Raw genomic sequence first — 16,580 nt, 5'->3', positions numbered from 1 at the left:
TGGCTCTAAGGTGAAGAAACCAACAATGCCATAGGCTGCATGGTGTAGGAGATAATGATAAAGGCCACTGGGGTGAGTGCCTTTTGTAAGTGAGGACTGCAGCAAGACCTTGGGGTTAGACTTTTTGCATCAATATCATGTCAAAATTGACCTTCCAAGATGTGTGATGGGAACTTTGTACGAAGTTATTTCAGATAAGAGAACCCATTGCCAGTGTAGATCTGTCATAAGGTGTGTCTGTCATAGTGGGCAATCCTATTACACTGTGTACAAATATACTAAGGTGTAATTCACATTGTATTGGTCTCGTAAACTGACTTATGGCCATGAGAGTGGTGTGCTGATGACATGTCCATCCATATCCACGTCCTGTGATGCCTGTGGGCTGAGGATGACACTGCAGCCAGTCAGAACAGTTGCACCTTTCAAGGCCTGTTCGGATGGAGTTTATTTTTAATTCACATTGTATAGTGCCAATTGGTACCAGGAAGTTGTTTTGGCTGAGTAGAAGTACCAGTAAGTTTAACATTATGATTCAGTCCTTGATAAGCACTACACTGAATGGAGTAAGAGGATCAAAATATTGACATGTTGTGATGGTAGTGCTGAATATGGTTTTTTGTGAGGTTGATTTTGGGAGTATATTTCCTTGGGAAGCTTAAGGTGTAATTCACATTGTCACAGGGACAAAGTTCCAAAAGAAATTACTTAGGAAAGGGTTAGAAAACCGGTGAATAGACAGACAAAGTGCCTAGAAAAAGTGTTTAATGGATGTGAACCATGAATCATTAAAGGTGAATATAAATTTATTAACAGAGGATGAGTTCTCAAGTGCCACTTTTAGCTGGAAGTATGGAATGGAGAGTTAGAAGTAGTGTGTGCCTGAACATGGCAAGATGCCTGTTGTTGTTGTCTTCAGTCCTGAGACTGGTTTGATGCAACTCTCCATGCTACTCTATCCTGTGCAAGCTTCTCCATCTCCCAGTACCTACTGCAACCTACATCCTTCTGAATCTGCTTAGTGTATTCATCTCTTGGTCTCCCTCTATGATTTTTATCCTCCACGCTGCCCTCCAATGCTAAATTTGTGATCCCTTGATGCCTCAAAACATGTCCTACCAACTGATCCCTTCTTCTAGTCAAGTTGTGCCACAAACTTCTCTTCTCCCCAATCCTATTCAATACCTCCTCATTAGTTATGTGATCTATCCACCTTATCTTAAGCATTCTTCTGTAGCACCACATTTCGAAAACTTCTATTCTCTTCTTGTCCAAACTAGTTATCGTCCATGTTTCACTTCCATACATGGCTACACTCCAAACAAATACTTTCAGAAACGACTTCCTGATACATAAATCTATATTTGATGTTAACAAATTTCTCTTCTGCAGAAACGCTTTCCTTGCCATTGCCAGTCTACATTTTATATCCTCTTTACTTCGACCATCATCAGTTATTTTACTTCCTAAATAGCAAAATTCCTGTACTACTTTAAGTGTCTCATTTCCTAATCTAATTCCCTCAGCATCACCCGATTTAATTTGACTACATTCCATTATAGTCATTTTGCTTTTGTTGATGTTCATCTTATATCCTCCTTTCAAGACACTGTCCATTCCGGTCAACTGCTCTTCCAAGTCCTTTGCCGTCTCTGACAGAATTACAATGTCATCGGCGAACCTCCAAGTTTTTACTTCTTCTCCATGAATTTTAATACCTACTCCAAATTTTTCTTTTGTTTCCTTTACTGCTTGCTCAATATACAGATTGAATAACATCGGGGAGAGGCTACAACCCTGTCTCACTCCTTTCCCAACCACTGCTTCCCTTTCATGCCCCTCGACTCTAATAACTGCCATCTGGTTTCTGTACAAATTGTAAATAGCCTTTCGCTCCCTGTATTTTACCCCTGCCACCTTCAGAATTTGAAAGAGAGTATTCCAGTCAACATTGTCAAAAGCTTTCTCTACGTCTACAAATGCTAGAAACGTAGGTTTGCCTTTTCTTAATCTTTCTTTTAAGATAAGTCGTAAGGTCGGTATTGCCTCACGTGTTCCAACATTTCTACGGAATCCAAACTGATCCTCCCCGAGGTCCGCATCTACAAGTTTTTCCATTCATCTGTAAAGAATTCGCATTAGTATTTTGCAGCTGGGACTTATTAAACTGATAGTTCGGTAATTTTCACATCTTTCAGCGCCTGCTTTCTTTGGGATTGGAATTATGATATTCTTCTTGAAGTCTGAGGGTATTTCGCCTGTCTCATACATCTTGCTCACCAGCTGGTAGAGTTTTGTCATGACTGGCTCTCCCTGATGCCTAGCACTAAGATATTTTTCATAGTATTTGGATAATGAGTCAGCCCTAGGGAAATGTAAGATTAAACAATAGGAGGAGAGATTCCAATGTGGTGATAGATGTAATGAATAAATGAAGAATATTGTAGTGTAAATGTCAGAGAGAAATATATTTCATAGTGCTTAAGAGGGTATGAGGAAATGAAATAAGTGTTGAATTTTTTGTAAAGAGAATTTGCCAAATCACAACACCAGCTTGCTGCATTCAATCTGTCCTCCAGATTTGGTTCCAAGCACAGTGGGCGAATGCCTCACTCAATCCAGCAGCAACAAAACTCCTGCCCAGAGGCAGAAGGTCACACCCTGGGCACAGCAGCCACCGTTTGACAATGCAATGGGTGCACTACCTCGCTGTACAATTTGACTACCCATGTGCAGTCTTTCACAGAGTTGGCTACATCTGCACAATTGCTTGTGCATGTGGGGCACTAAATCCAGGTGTCAGCAAAAACTGGGTGTGAGCCAGCTGGCTTGTCACTTTCCGTGGTGCGGGAGCACAGTTCCTTCTCATATTGAAACAGTGCCAGTGTACATAGAAAATAAATTACTGATTTTGACAGCCACTGCTGATATAAGATTTCCTGCATGTTTGAAGCCAGTTGTCATGGAAAAGGCATTATGCTCATCCATGGTCCCTGTCAGTTAGGACCTTTCTACAACCACTGCAATTATGATGTATTGCACTCCTGGAAGTGGTACCCCATTCCCTGCAGAACTTCAGTCATGGCATAATCATGCGCATTTCCAAACATTATACTCTTTTATATCATTCCATCATCTCTCTGCTATGCCCCACATTACTGCACTGATTCCATACACACATTGGGCACATATGCACCACTTCATTGGCAACAACTTATGTCAGTAGTGGAGGGTTACATGTCTGTGTGGTCTCCATTCCACACTATCTACAACATTCCAAAGTGACCAATGTGCTCTTTAAAGAATGTGACTAATATTTGCTCCAGTGAGCTTATTTTCTGCTGTCATGGAAGAGGTCTTCAAATTATTAAGCTGGAAGAAGGAGGTGATATACAGATAGATGTATCTTACCTGAAGCACCTTTGTTTTACAGTTGACTCCAGCATAGGATAGAAAGACTGAGTAGGGCAACTATGATTGTAGACCTGAAGGTTAATTACAGTAATATCAAAATAAACTGTTATCATTGTGCCAAGAGGAAGATGGAGAGATTGAAGATGAAGTTGTAGAAACAGTCACCAAATTTGTATACTTAAAACAACTGGAGGAAACAAGTAGATGAACATCTACGGGAATAAACATGTGTAGAGTTCAATTGCGAAACTGAGTGCTATGTTTATAATTAAATTCCCTATGTGCCTTAAATAGAAACTCTATAATCAGCATGAGCTGCCAGTAGAAACTTATGGAATTGAAATGTAGATGTTGAAAGTGCAAATAAACAAAAATTGGAGATTGTGCAATGAAGAAGGGTAGCTGTTGGCAAAAGATCTGGCACACTTATGATGCAGAGTTGCCACAAATTCTGGAAATCAGTGAATATCAGGCAATTGCAAATGTGTTAGGGAAATTAGGGAAGTATCAGATAAATCGAAAAAAAAAAACCCTTGGAAAATCTTGTTTTTGTCTCAGAAGATGAATGATTTCATTATGAGATGTCATACATTGTTGCTGGCTGGGTGCTGCTTCCATACTCCCTTGTTCTTACTGCTTCTCCCATTCCTACCACTCTCCTCACCTTTCAGTTCATGCTGCCAACACTTCCTGCCACTAGCCTAGCAACTGCCGATGAGAGGCAGGAAAGTGTGAGGAGTGCTTTCTCTGGATCTGATTTTAGAGATTGCTGATGTAGTGGCCAGAAATGGAGGTTAAGTGTGCATGAGTTGTGTCTGAGAGATTGTGTGACTGTGTATGTTCTCTAGTTTTCTGGCAAAGCCTATGGCCAAAAAGTTAGTTGTGAGAGTGTGGTTGTCTTTTCTAAATGCTTGTCTGCAGCTCAGCGATCATCTTTATGGGGAGATGCTACCTATCCTCATTAGTGCTGATTCCCTGAGTATTTGTGCGAGTTATTTGTTGCACATATTGACCACTGCAGCCTAATTTCATCAACATGGTGTCTGTGACATGAATAGCTGACTTCCATGATGGGCCAAAAATGCAGGCCATTTCTGTTGATCTGACACTAATGTGCAAGCTCTACCCGTCGGATATAGTCTCACTGATCTACTCACAGGTCAGGTCTGTTTGTATGTGGCATAATGTGGTGAATTTTTGTGATTTATCCATGGACCTGGGATTGCAGTGCTCCACAGCAGGCCAGAGGCTACGGGTGATGGAATTCACGAATTGCAACTGTCTCACCACAAGTTCATTATACAGTGCGGCATTTTATAGACATTTTATTTATTCAAATACATTTAGGCAACTTGAAAGTAGTTTATATGCTAGAAATTATGGATGATAAGAAGAAGAAAACTGTGGCAGTGGCTGGCAGTTTGTACGCTATGCACTCATATATTTCTTGAAAGAAAAATCACACAATACCTGTAAAATAATAGACTTAACACAGTGGGTAATAACTGGCAATAACAAATGTAGTAGAACCAACATTTTATTGGTGGTCACCTATAGTGGTGTTTTACATAACTTTTCCCTGCCTTATACACTTTTTTCAAGATGCCTACATTTTTCTGAGGTTATTACTGAAATCAGTGAAGGTATTTTAAATCTGACTTGTGACTGCAAGGAAATTTTTGTCACCAAATGTGTTTAATTTTATTGAAATAAAATAACAACAGTGGTCTTAATGAAACACCCTGGCTTGTTTTCTCCATCTAAAAACAGTTCACTACAAAAGATGTTGATATTAGTACTTAAGATTTTTGCCCACACAGGGGAGAAATACGAAAGTCCTTCCATTTTTTTGGCAACTTACATCTTTACTTATCATTGAGATATCAAAATTTATCAGGGAAAATTCTAAACCTTGTCTGTAAAACAGGGAAATATCAGGAAATTTCACTTGGGGAAACTTGTGGCAACCCTGTAGTTGAATAAATATTAAATAAATAACCTGGCCATATTTATCTGTTTGCACAACAGGTAGCAGTAGGAAGTAAAATGAATGTTTTTGTGGGAATATTTAAGCATGCGCTCTAGTAAAAATATAAGGACAGCTGAATGAAATAATAAGCTATCAGTTGAACAATTAATAAATGAGTGATGGTTTACCATTAATTATTAATTATGGCAGGGTCAGAGGAATCTTTCAGTGGTGACATTATTGCACATATTCACATATAATAGAACTTCACAACAAATACAAGAATGAAAAAAAAAAACTTCACCAGTATGCACATGGTTGGCAAATGGGCGTTCCCTTGGCTTGATTACTCGAAGCAAGTGAACAAGAATTCACTGATAAGAGTAAACTGTTAATAGTCACACCATAGAAAAAGTTCTGAAACTAATTTGGAAGTTTTACCCTGAGAATCAGTAACTGTGGCATGTAGCGATTCTTATAATCCCTGAACACATGGTTGTCACAAAGAAAAATTCTGCATAAAATGAATGGTAAAATTCAGAATTGCTAAGCAAGTTGGACAGGATATATTACTGTGAGACATGATCTGTGAGCTTAAGGCTCTCTGATCTGTACTTAAACATGCTGAGACAACAAAGGCACATAGAAACTAGATTATGAACTGAAATCTAAATTAGTGAAGTTTTAGAAATGTGCGACATAAGATGCCGCACCAACAATCGGCATGGACTTGTAGCCACCTTCCTCAAAGTTTCCTCCATCTCAACAAATGTCTGTCCATATCAAATGTATCAACCATCAACAATACCCCCACTTTGAGGACTGCCACCCATTCCATACCAAGAAATTCCTTCCCTACAGCCTACTCACCCATGGCCATTGCATCTGTAGAGATGAGCAGTCCCTCTTGACATATACCGAGGGTCTCACTGAGGCCTTTACAGATGGTAATTACCCTCCCAACTTTGTACAAAACAAATTTTCCGAGCATTCCCCTTGTGGCTCATTACCATCCAGGACTGGAGCAACTGAGGGAGAAATGTCCTACCGTCTATCCTTCCCAATCCTCCCACAGTGGTATTCGCCACCCACCAAACATACAAAATAAGCTCGCTCATCCCTACACAGTCCCCGCTCCCAACACCATACCTCATGGCTCATATCCCTGTAATGGACCTAAATGCAAGACCAGTCCCATACATTCTCACACCACGACCTACTCCAGTCTGTTCACAAACATCAACATGGTCATGACGACCAATAAGCTGTCTGTCCACATGAATGGCCACCAACAAACTGTGGCTGAGAAACAACTGGACTGCTCTGTTGCTGAGCAAGCTGCCCAACATGACATTCTACATTTCAGCTTCCCACCAACACCAGCTTTTCTTAACTGCACATGTGGGAACTGTCCCTGCAGTATATCCTAAATTCCCATAACCCCCTGGCCTCAACCATCGTTAGTCATTATCCTTACCCATTTAGTCCTTTGCTGTTTTCATTCCAGAGCTACAAAGCCCTCTACTACACTAACATAACCAATCTTTTTACTTCTCTCCTTCTTCACTAACCCCCCCCCTTCCCCCCTCCTCAACCCCACCCTCTGTCTAACCTCTAACCTCCCGGTTGCACCTGGCTGTCCCACTCTCCACCTGATCTCTGCATGCCCCCAGCATCTCTTTAATGTATCCCACCCCTAACCTGCTACCCCATCCCTCCTCACCCCCCCCCCCACCCCCCCCAGTTGTCTCTCCCGTAATACCCTGCATAATTAATAAATGTTTGTAGTCATTTACTGAACTCTAAGCTAGAAGACTTAATAATATTAAGATGAATGTATGTACCAGTGCTATTTATGTATGTATGTATTTATTTGAACAACACTTTTGGAGTTTGGAGAGTGTGATAAGTCAACTTTGACTTTGCTTCTCTATGCAGTGTGTGTGTGTGTGTGTTGTGTGTGTGTGTGTTGTGTGTGTGTGTGTGTTGTGTGTGTGTGTGTTGTGTGTGGGTGGGTGGGTGGGTGGGTGGGTGGGTGGGCGGGTCGGTGTGTATTCTACAATGACACTAGGCAAAGTCATCAGCTCAGTCACTACTTACAAGAAATGAAAATAAATAAATAAAAAGAAATATGGCCAACTAGCAGCTGTAAGTGCTACACCATGGATGAAAACACAGCATATGACAATATTTATTTACGTTACTTAGACCCTTCTTTATGTGCCGTTCAATGTTCCACCTGCAAAACATGATGAAGAAACTTAATATTACATAGCAGAATATTTTACTCTGAAATTAAGTACATGCTGTTGCAAAAGTGCCTGACAGATTACAATAGCAAGAGTGATGAAACTCTCCATTAATTTCATAATTTGAAAAAAAAAAAAAAAAATCATAAATGGCTACAAAAGATGATTTACTCATTATGTGATTATCCAGATCACTTTGTCTACCCAAAAGCATGTCACCATTGACGCAGCAGTTATTACACAAAATAGTCTCTCCATTAATTGCACAAATTTCACATTATAATAAATGTCAGCAGTTTATTTCTCTTTCACCAACAAAAAATGGTTCATGTTGCACACTTTGCAGTCTGTAAGGTTTGTGATTGCAAGTGGCCATCCCATGCTTTGTTATATATTTCACTTGATGAATACTGGCCCTCTCTCTTCAATTCAATAAACTTTACCAACAGCTGCATACTTTACGTTATTTTATTTTACTTCAAATGCAACAAGTTTTGGCAACTCATTTTGCCATCTTCAGGCCCCATACAATTTTTGAATCAATGATCTTATTGTATAGAATCATAAAACTGGATACCGTGATTCCAAATCATTGTGCAATTGATACATAAGAAAGTGTGGCACCAAAGTGTGGCACGAAAGCGTTGGTCAGTTGGTGCCACGCTTTCATTTGAATCAGTTGCACAATGATTGGGATTCACAGTATCCAGTTTTATGCTGCTATATGATAAGCTCAATGATTAAAATAATAATAATAATAATAAAAAAATAGCAAACTGAATTGCTGAAACTGGTTGCGTTTGAAATAAAATAAAATAACCTAAAGTATACGGCTGTTGGTAAAGCTTTTTGAATTGAAAAGTATGAACGAGCCAATGTCTCCTGGCCATAATGGACTGACAGAGACTAACTGCATATTGTCTTACAGTAAACATTCAGTTTGAAGATCAAAGCTATTTTCTAAATGAACATATACTGGAAATATGAATTCCAGATTCTTGTACTTCTAAATATTTATGGTGACTTATTTATGTACAAAAGAAATTGTGATTGTTTTAGCATTTCATTTAATTATATCATAATTTGGATATCCAAAAGTGGAAACTCATTTTCAGGAACGCCCTTCTCCATTAACAATGAAGGATCTTCTGTCCTGTGCAATAGATGTAGCTAAAGGCTGTAAATATATGGAAGACCTTAGATTCATACACCGAGATATTGCAGCAAGAAACTGTCTATTAACAACAAAAGGACCTGGAAGGGTTGTAAAAATAGCAGACTTTGGAATGGCAAGAGATATTTACAGGTAATTTTGTCATTTCATGTGATGTAAAATGTTTTCATCTGTTTGCTCTTCACTTTGCAGCATGGTTTTATATAATGCATGTAGGTAACCATGATGTGTTTATAAATTGTGTGAGGTTGTTTGTGCCTTGTATACTTTCAGTTACCATAGTATAAATCAATTTTCATTTTATGTAGTGGTATATTGTGGAAATCACTGCCAGTCCTTCTTCTAAAGTGGGTATTTCTCTCTCCATATTTCCTAAATGAAGGACTCTTATTCATTATGTTCTGTTCATTCCCATGTTGTTCACTCAGACTTCTGTAGGAACAAGCAAATAAAATCTATTGACTTCCAATTCCTTTTGTTAGTTGGCCAACTCCTTATTTTGTGAACACTGAAATCTTGTTTCCAAACACAGTGCTATTACGGCAGACGTAAGTATTGATGTTTTGCCAATCTCTTGTGGTTATTAATTTACATGTAGAGAAGAGTCAAATGTTTGCAACAATTGATATGGTAACAGAAAACCATAATGAAATACAGGTAGTGATTAGAAGGAAAGGTAATCACTTGTCATGTGGATGAAGTGTTGGGAAGTAGGTAGTAAATTCTCTGTGTCTCAGATATGGCCTTGATAACAATCAAATTTGGTTTTTGTCATCCTGGTATATATTGCACAATAATGTAAGTCAAAGGTCAGCTTTATACAGAGAAGGGTTTTGTTTACATGTCTTTGAATTATAGTCATACTGTATGTTATGTTCAAATTAATGAATTAGTTATGCTATCATAAAATTGTTACTTTTCGGTAGTGGAAAACCAGGCAGTGTTGCTAAAAGTTAAAAAGGAGTCTGATCATTTTCAGCTATTAAAAGGGCATGTGTGAACTACTTTGATCTCTAGTAAGTTCTGGATACTCCGAACACTAATGCTTTATCAGTAGGAAGCTGAGAGATATCTAATATCACCTCTTTAATGTGCCAATGCCAGTCTCGTTTTATCGTAACACCAGACCCCCCAAAGGAGACAGTACAAAGAGGGGAGAAATATTCCGAAAGTTGATATAGATCTAAGCACTAATTTATTTGGCATAACTAATCTTTTCAAAAGCTAAAGTTATTACAGTATACCTATTTGGCATTTTAAAAATGGTATCATAATTGAGACTGCCATACTAGGTTGTGAGCTGTCTGTTTCTGGTTAAAATATTATTGAAAACAATGCTCACGCTACTATAGTTAGTAAACAGAGAGTTGTTATGCCTTCATCAGTTTATTCTCTCATTGAAATGTGCCCACACATATTTAGATGAAAGGCCATTTTACCCTTCTGTTTATTTCTCTTTCTGTGCCTCCACTTGTCTTCTTCAACCATCCTAAACACAACACTCGTAAATGGGTTTATGACCTCATTGATAATTTGTACTTTTCCAGTGTTTTCATTACACATTGTATTAGTCTTATTGCAACTGATTTTGGGCCAGTTTTTAAACTTCCTCTATTAAGTTTTTCCATTTGTGGTTGAAGTTCATCTGCAGTAGCAGCAAACAATACTCTTCAAACTGTTGTGAAGTGCATAGCAGAAGATACATCCCATTCTGCCCTGTATTAGAGTTTCTTCCCACTCAAGTTTCATATGGAATGTAGTAAGAGTGGCTGCTTTAGTACCTCTGTGTGTGCTGTAATTAGTGTAATCTAGTCTCCATGGTATCTAGGGATATACACAAGTATTTTGTAAGCCAATTCCTTTGTAGAAAGTCTGCATTTTCCTATATCGTACCAATGAACCAAAGTCTGCCACCTTCTTTATTTTCCAATGAGTCTATATGATCATTCTATTTCATATCCCCATGAACTGCTACACCATCTGTTTGTATGAGTTGCCTGATACCAGTAGAGATACATTGCTGTTTTACTCATAGGATACTACTTTACTGCATTTTTGCATGAAATATTTAAATTTCTGAACATTAAACACAAGTTGTGCTTGGATCATTTAGAAACTACATCAATCTCTGTCTATATTTGTGCTCTTCCTGCCCCCACCCTCTCCACCTCTCCCGAATAGGACCTTGTTATAGGTAACTGCATTATGGACACAAATTCTGTGGTTACTATTAATAGTGTTTACCAGGTGATTCATATACGACATGAATAGCAAGGATCCCGACACATTTCCTTGCATTACACCTGAAGTGACTTCTACATGTGTCAATGACACTCCATCCAAAATGTCATGTCTCATACTTCTTACCAAGAAAGCCTCAACCCAATCAAAGAAATCTGTATACCCTCAATGATTGTATGTTTGTAAATAAGTATTGATGTGGTACTCAGTCAAATGTGTCTTATGGAAGTCAAGAAATAATACATCCACTTGATTACTTTTATCCATGGCCTTGAAGAAACCGTGAGCAAAAAGCACATGTCAGATATCACTTTACTGATATTTTGACAGTCCATGCTGGTGGGTGTGGAAGAAGTTTGAGAAACCTCATCACGTTTGAGCTCATAATATTGTCTTTGTTTTTACTCTATATAGACAGAGCACAAAAATATTTCCCTGGTCTTAGATAAAAGTATAAATCAATGGTGTCAGCTATTTTCATTATTAACAAGAACATTTTCTCCTAATGGCAGTGGATCATCTCTGACTAAGTGATATATTGCTGCTGGAATAACTCCTTTAGCACCAAATAAGTAGCAGCAGTATCTGATTAAATTTTTATAATTGGGTAATGCACTTTAAGTAATTAACTGTGAAAATATATAACACATACTCCTAACTACTTGTGCTTTGTTTCTTACTAGGGTACTAGTTGGGGATTAACAGGGTATACATGTTCCACAACATTTGGGAACACTGCAGTTTTCAACTCCATGTGGATTCAGTGCTGCTCCAGTACTTGCAAATTTACATAACTGTTCTGCAGTGTCTGATGTGAAGTTTATCTTTTACATACAAGTTTGTTAATGTGATTACAGTGTAACTATAAAAGTTGTTGTGCTAAACCACACTATCATTTGTACCATCTGCTGTGGGGTTTCCATATTATTTGTCTGGTCTGTGATAACTTCCTCTGCTGATATGAACTGGGAGATCAAGAGAAGTTTGGGCAGGTCTTTTATTGTAAGTGATACTGCAAGGTAAGATAATGAGGCTTGGGCAGATTAGACTATCAAGAACAGCTGCATGAAACGAATCTTCAGATTTATTTAAAGAAATGAGAAGAATCAATTGGAAAGTGAGACTTACTCCTATTTGATTGCAGAATCAGTGAAGGATATGCAGTGAAGTGCATACCTTATTACCTCCGTCATAAGATATTGCAATGTTTCAAGGACAAAATTTCTGTTTGTATATGATATTAGTCTGGTAATTGTGGTTTTCATGCCAGTGGCCATTTAATTAATAAGTTATAGTTATTGAACAAGAGTTTTATATGTGTGATTAGGGATAAGATAACAGGTCTTGTGTGCAATATATACCACAACCTCGAATTCCCATCTATAAATTGTGTTCTGGGATAAATTTGTTGTTTGTAGATGTCATAGAAAATTGTTCTTCACCTTTATATTCCATGAAACAGAGTATCCTCCAACAAGCATATTTGGACCCATACATCAAATTTAACTTCGCCAAATAAAAGTATATCAGTACCTATTTCATGTGTAAAGTTCTGTTGTAAAGCTTATAATAAATGAGAAAGTTCCAACTCTGATGACAGAGGTGCATATAAATTATTGTTGGTTATAGTCTCACAGTAAAAAGAAAAATAGAGCACATATGACTATAACTGAGGTTTATGTTATTCAAAATGGTAAACTGTTTATTTAAGTTGTCACCATTGACAGACTTTGACAAATAATTTACATTTACTGTTTTATTTATTTTTTCATTCGCTTCTGTAAATGATGAGTTATAATGATGATATCCCTTCAAGTTTTTCAGCTGACACGTAAGAGTCTTCTTATCTCCTGCCTGACTGTAACTTGGGTTCTGAGGAATAAGAGAAAGGGGAAGTATCCATTTGGCAGGGTTTGTTTGTTTGTTTTGTTACTGCTAATTTCATGCAGCCACAGGATGTGTATGTGTGTGTGTGTGTGTGTGTGTGTGTGTGTGTGTGTATGTGTGTGGGGGGTGTACACATGCACATCACCTTGATTGCAGTTAATTGGTCATCTATTCAACCTGAATAACTCTATCTGAAATAAAAAAACAAATTTCAGGACTAGTTCCTGGGAGAAAACTATCGTTTCCATTCATTCTTTGCCTATTTTATTTTGTTTTTGTTCTGTCAGTGTTTCTGCATTTTTGTATATTATTCTGTTATTTACTGCTGTTACTTTATTATTTTTATCATCAATCTCTGTTAAATCACAATGTCACTTTCATAAATCTTCTTTATGCATTTCCTTGTTCCCTTTCAAGAATTTGGTTTCTAGTAAAATACATGTCTAGCCATTTAATAGGGCATTTGGGGAAAAGTGATGAGTGATAGAAAACAAAATCATCTGAACTTTGTCCAAGTCCATGCTATGTTAATGAATACAAGAAAACAGGATGTTGGAGGTGAATACTGTAGTTTTTTATCACTAATAAATGAAAATATTAAAAGCCAAGCAAAAGTCATGGAGCTCCATTAAAATGAGACAAAAGTAGTAAGTAATTAATTTAATTAATGTAGTCATTTTATATCAATATGGTGAATCACAGTCATTAGATCCCTGAGCCACCAGTTTAATTTACTTATCCTGTTGAAAATGAATACACCTAGATTTCACCTATTTAATTTAACTGCCATCAAGCCTACTGTTATTTCTTGTCTTTTCCCATGAAGAAGAGTAGCATCTAAAAACCATCTAGCCTACTGTTCTTTTTTTCAATTTTCCTAAGGGTATGAGTAGCTTCTAAAATGGAAGAACTGCTCAATAGTTGTTTCTACAAGAAGAATAACTGTATAAACTTTGATGTCCCAATAGACCCATCATTTACAAACAACCAATCATTTACAGACATTCGAGACATCATTAGGGATTCTGAAATGTAGTCCATGGCTTTCCTGCAAAACATTGCATACATGTATATTAAATAAAGCTCCATTGTGAATTTAAGCCTTGATTCTTTCTCATTCTTTACTTCTTAGTTGCCATACAAGATTGTAGAATGCTCATAGAGGTAATGAATAGTCAACTTATTCTACCTGTATCAACTTCCACTAAAGTTTAATGATAAAAGATTGCAAATTAATACCTGTAGAAGAGCCATGGTACAGGTCATAAGCATGTAGGTTGTGTAACCTAAACTATAATGGAAAACGGCTCATCATTCAATTAAGTGACTATTGAAAATCACTGGACTGAGGCACACCACACACTGTTAATTCAGTTCTACACTCCTGGAAATTGAAATAAGAACACCGTGAATTCATTGTCCCAGGAAGGGGAAACTTTATTGACACATTCCTGGGGTCAGATACGTCACATGATCACACTGACAGAACCACAGGCACATAGACACAGGCAACAGAGCATGCACAATGTCGGCACTAGTACAGTGTATATCCACCTTTCGCAGCAATGCAGGCTGCTATTCTCCCATGGAGACGATCGTAGAGATGCTGGATGTAGTCCTGTGGAACGGCTTGCCATGCCATTTCCACCTGGCGCCTCAGATGGACCAGCGTTCGTGCTGGACGTGCAGACTGCGTGAGACGATGCTTCATCCAGTCCCAAACATGCTCAATGGGGGACAGATCCGGAGATCTTGCTGGCCAGGGTAGTTGACTTACACCTTCTAGAGCACGTTGGGTGGCACGGGATACATGCGGACGTGCACTGTCCTGTTGGAACAGCAAGTTCCCTTGCACCAAGGCAGAAGCGACTCTCATCGCTGAAGAAGACACGTCTCCATTCGTCCCTCCATTCACGCCTGTCACGACACCACTGGAGGCGGGCTGCACGATGTTGGGGCGTGAGCGGAAGACGGCCTAACGGTGTGCGGGACCGTAGCCCAGCTTCATGGAGACGGTTGCGAATGGTCCTCACCGATACCCCAGGAGCAACAGTGTCCCTAATTTGCTGGGAAGTGGCGGTGCAGTCCCCTACGGCACTGCGTAGGATCCTACGGTCTTGGCGTGCATCCGTGCATCGCTGCGGTCCGGTCCCAGGTCGACGGGCACGTGCACCTTCCGCCGACCACTGGCGACAACATCGATGTACTGTGGAGACCTCACACCCCACGTATTGAGCAATTCGGCGGTACGTCCACCCGGCCTCCCGCATGCCCACTACACGCCCTCGCTCAAAGTCCGTCAACTGCACATACGGTTCACGTCCATGCTGTCGCGGCATGCTACCAGTGTTAAAGACTGCAATGGAGCTCCGTATGCCACGGCAAACTGGCTGACACTGACGGCGGCGGTGCACAAATGCTGCGCAGCTAGCGCCATTCGACGGCCAACACCGCGGTTCCTGGTGTGTCCGCTGTGCCGTGCGTGTGATCATTGCTTGTACAGCCCTCTCGCAGTGTCCGGAGCAAGTATGGTGGGTCTGACACACCGATGTCAATGTGTTCTTTTTTCCATTTCCAGGAGTGTATATTAGTAGTTTCAGTGAGCACAGTCTTTGTGTCCCAAAAATAAGCATTTGTAAAAATTAAGAAAAATAAAAAAAATAAAAATGTTCTCATGTAAAAAGAGGAAACTAAAACAGCAAAACTAGCTGTCTCTGTTCACACCATACACAGTATTGAGCTAGTTAGTGCCTGAGTTAAGGGAGCTTTCCTGCAGTTTTTGTAGGGTGCAGACCTTCACTAGAATGTCATAAGCTTGCTGCTACACATATGTGAATGTTTCCTGTGACAACCCCTGCAGAAATTAGATGTCCTTATTAATATCTAGATATTGGACAATACATTGCTGCTTTTGTGAATTGCTTCATTTGAGAAGTCATTACTTATTACTTGGTAAAAAGTAACTGTAATTATATATATCCGCCTCTTCCTTAAAGCAGCAAGTGTCGATTTTCTGAACCAAGTTTCACCAAGTTTCACACTGTACACCAACTGCTAGTGAAAGGTGGTTCTTAGTATCAGAGTGAGTCTGAGCATCAACTTGAAATTATAGTGATGAGTATTTGTTTTTCAACATGGCTCTTCTCCTTTCCAAACTTTCAAAACCAACACCCATGTAATATCCATCAAAGTTGAACTTCTTATTATCTTATTTTAGTTCTTCAATTATTGCAACTTGATTTTTTAGCATTTTCAATAGTAAAATTCCCCTTTAATCATATGATTTATTATTTATTATTTTCTAGCTTTTACTGAATGAAATAGTTCTTCTATTTCCAAATACCATTGATTTTTTAGTTTGTATATGTGAGTACAAACATCTGGTTTGAGCAGGAGCTAAGTTCATACTATATCTAAATTTTACAAGACTTTCACTCATTTATTCATCATTAACATCATTATTTTGCATGTTAATTGAATGCATGGGGATGGAGTACTCTGAGGTCCTTCTTGACACTCTATACAGTGTTGGTAGACCCAACCAGAATGTACTGTGACATAGGAACCTGTGCTGTAGAACTCATCCACCACACACCACACGAGTAGTACCTCAAACAAAATAATAAAAATGCAGATCAAATATTTG

General features: G+C 38.7%; 1 protein-coding gene across 8 annotated transcripts in view; it reads left to right on the top strand.

The window, feature by feature from the left end:
• LOC126359421 (leukocyte tyrosine kinase receptor) overlaps window positions 1-16,580 on the top strand; it is an 815,186-nt gene that overhangs the window by 623,397 nt on the left and 175,209 nt on the right. For all 8 annotated transcript variants that reach the window (XR_007566229.1, XM_050007634.1, XM_050007633.1 and 5 more), the window contains one exon: window positions 8,748-8,938. Coding sequence is in view for 7 of the 8 variants with exons in the window: in XM_050007634.1 (XP_049863591.1) it covers window positions 8,748-8,938 (191 nt within the window). In the remaining variant the exon portion in view is untranslated. The remainder of the gene's footprint in view (window positions 1-8,747; window positions 8,939-16,580) is intronic.

Source organism: Schistocerca gregaria, chromosome 1 (assembly GCF_023897955.1).
Source record: "Schistocerca gregaria isolate iqSchGreg1 chromosome 1, iqSchGreg1.2, whole genome shotgun sequence".
In the NCBI taxonomy this organism is placed as follows: domain Eukaryota; kingdom Metazoa; phylum Arthropoda; class Insecta; order Orthoptera; family Acrididae; genus Schistocerca; species Schistocerca gregaria.
Note: the sequence above shows the minus strand (reverse complement) of the source record. Positions and strands in the feature narration are given on the sequence as shown.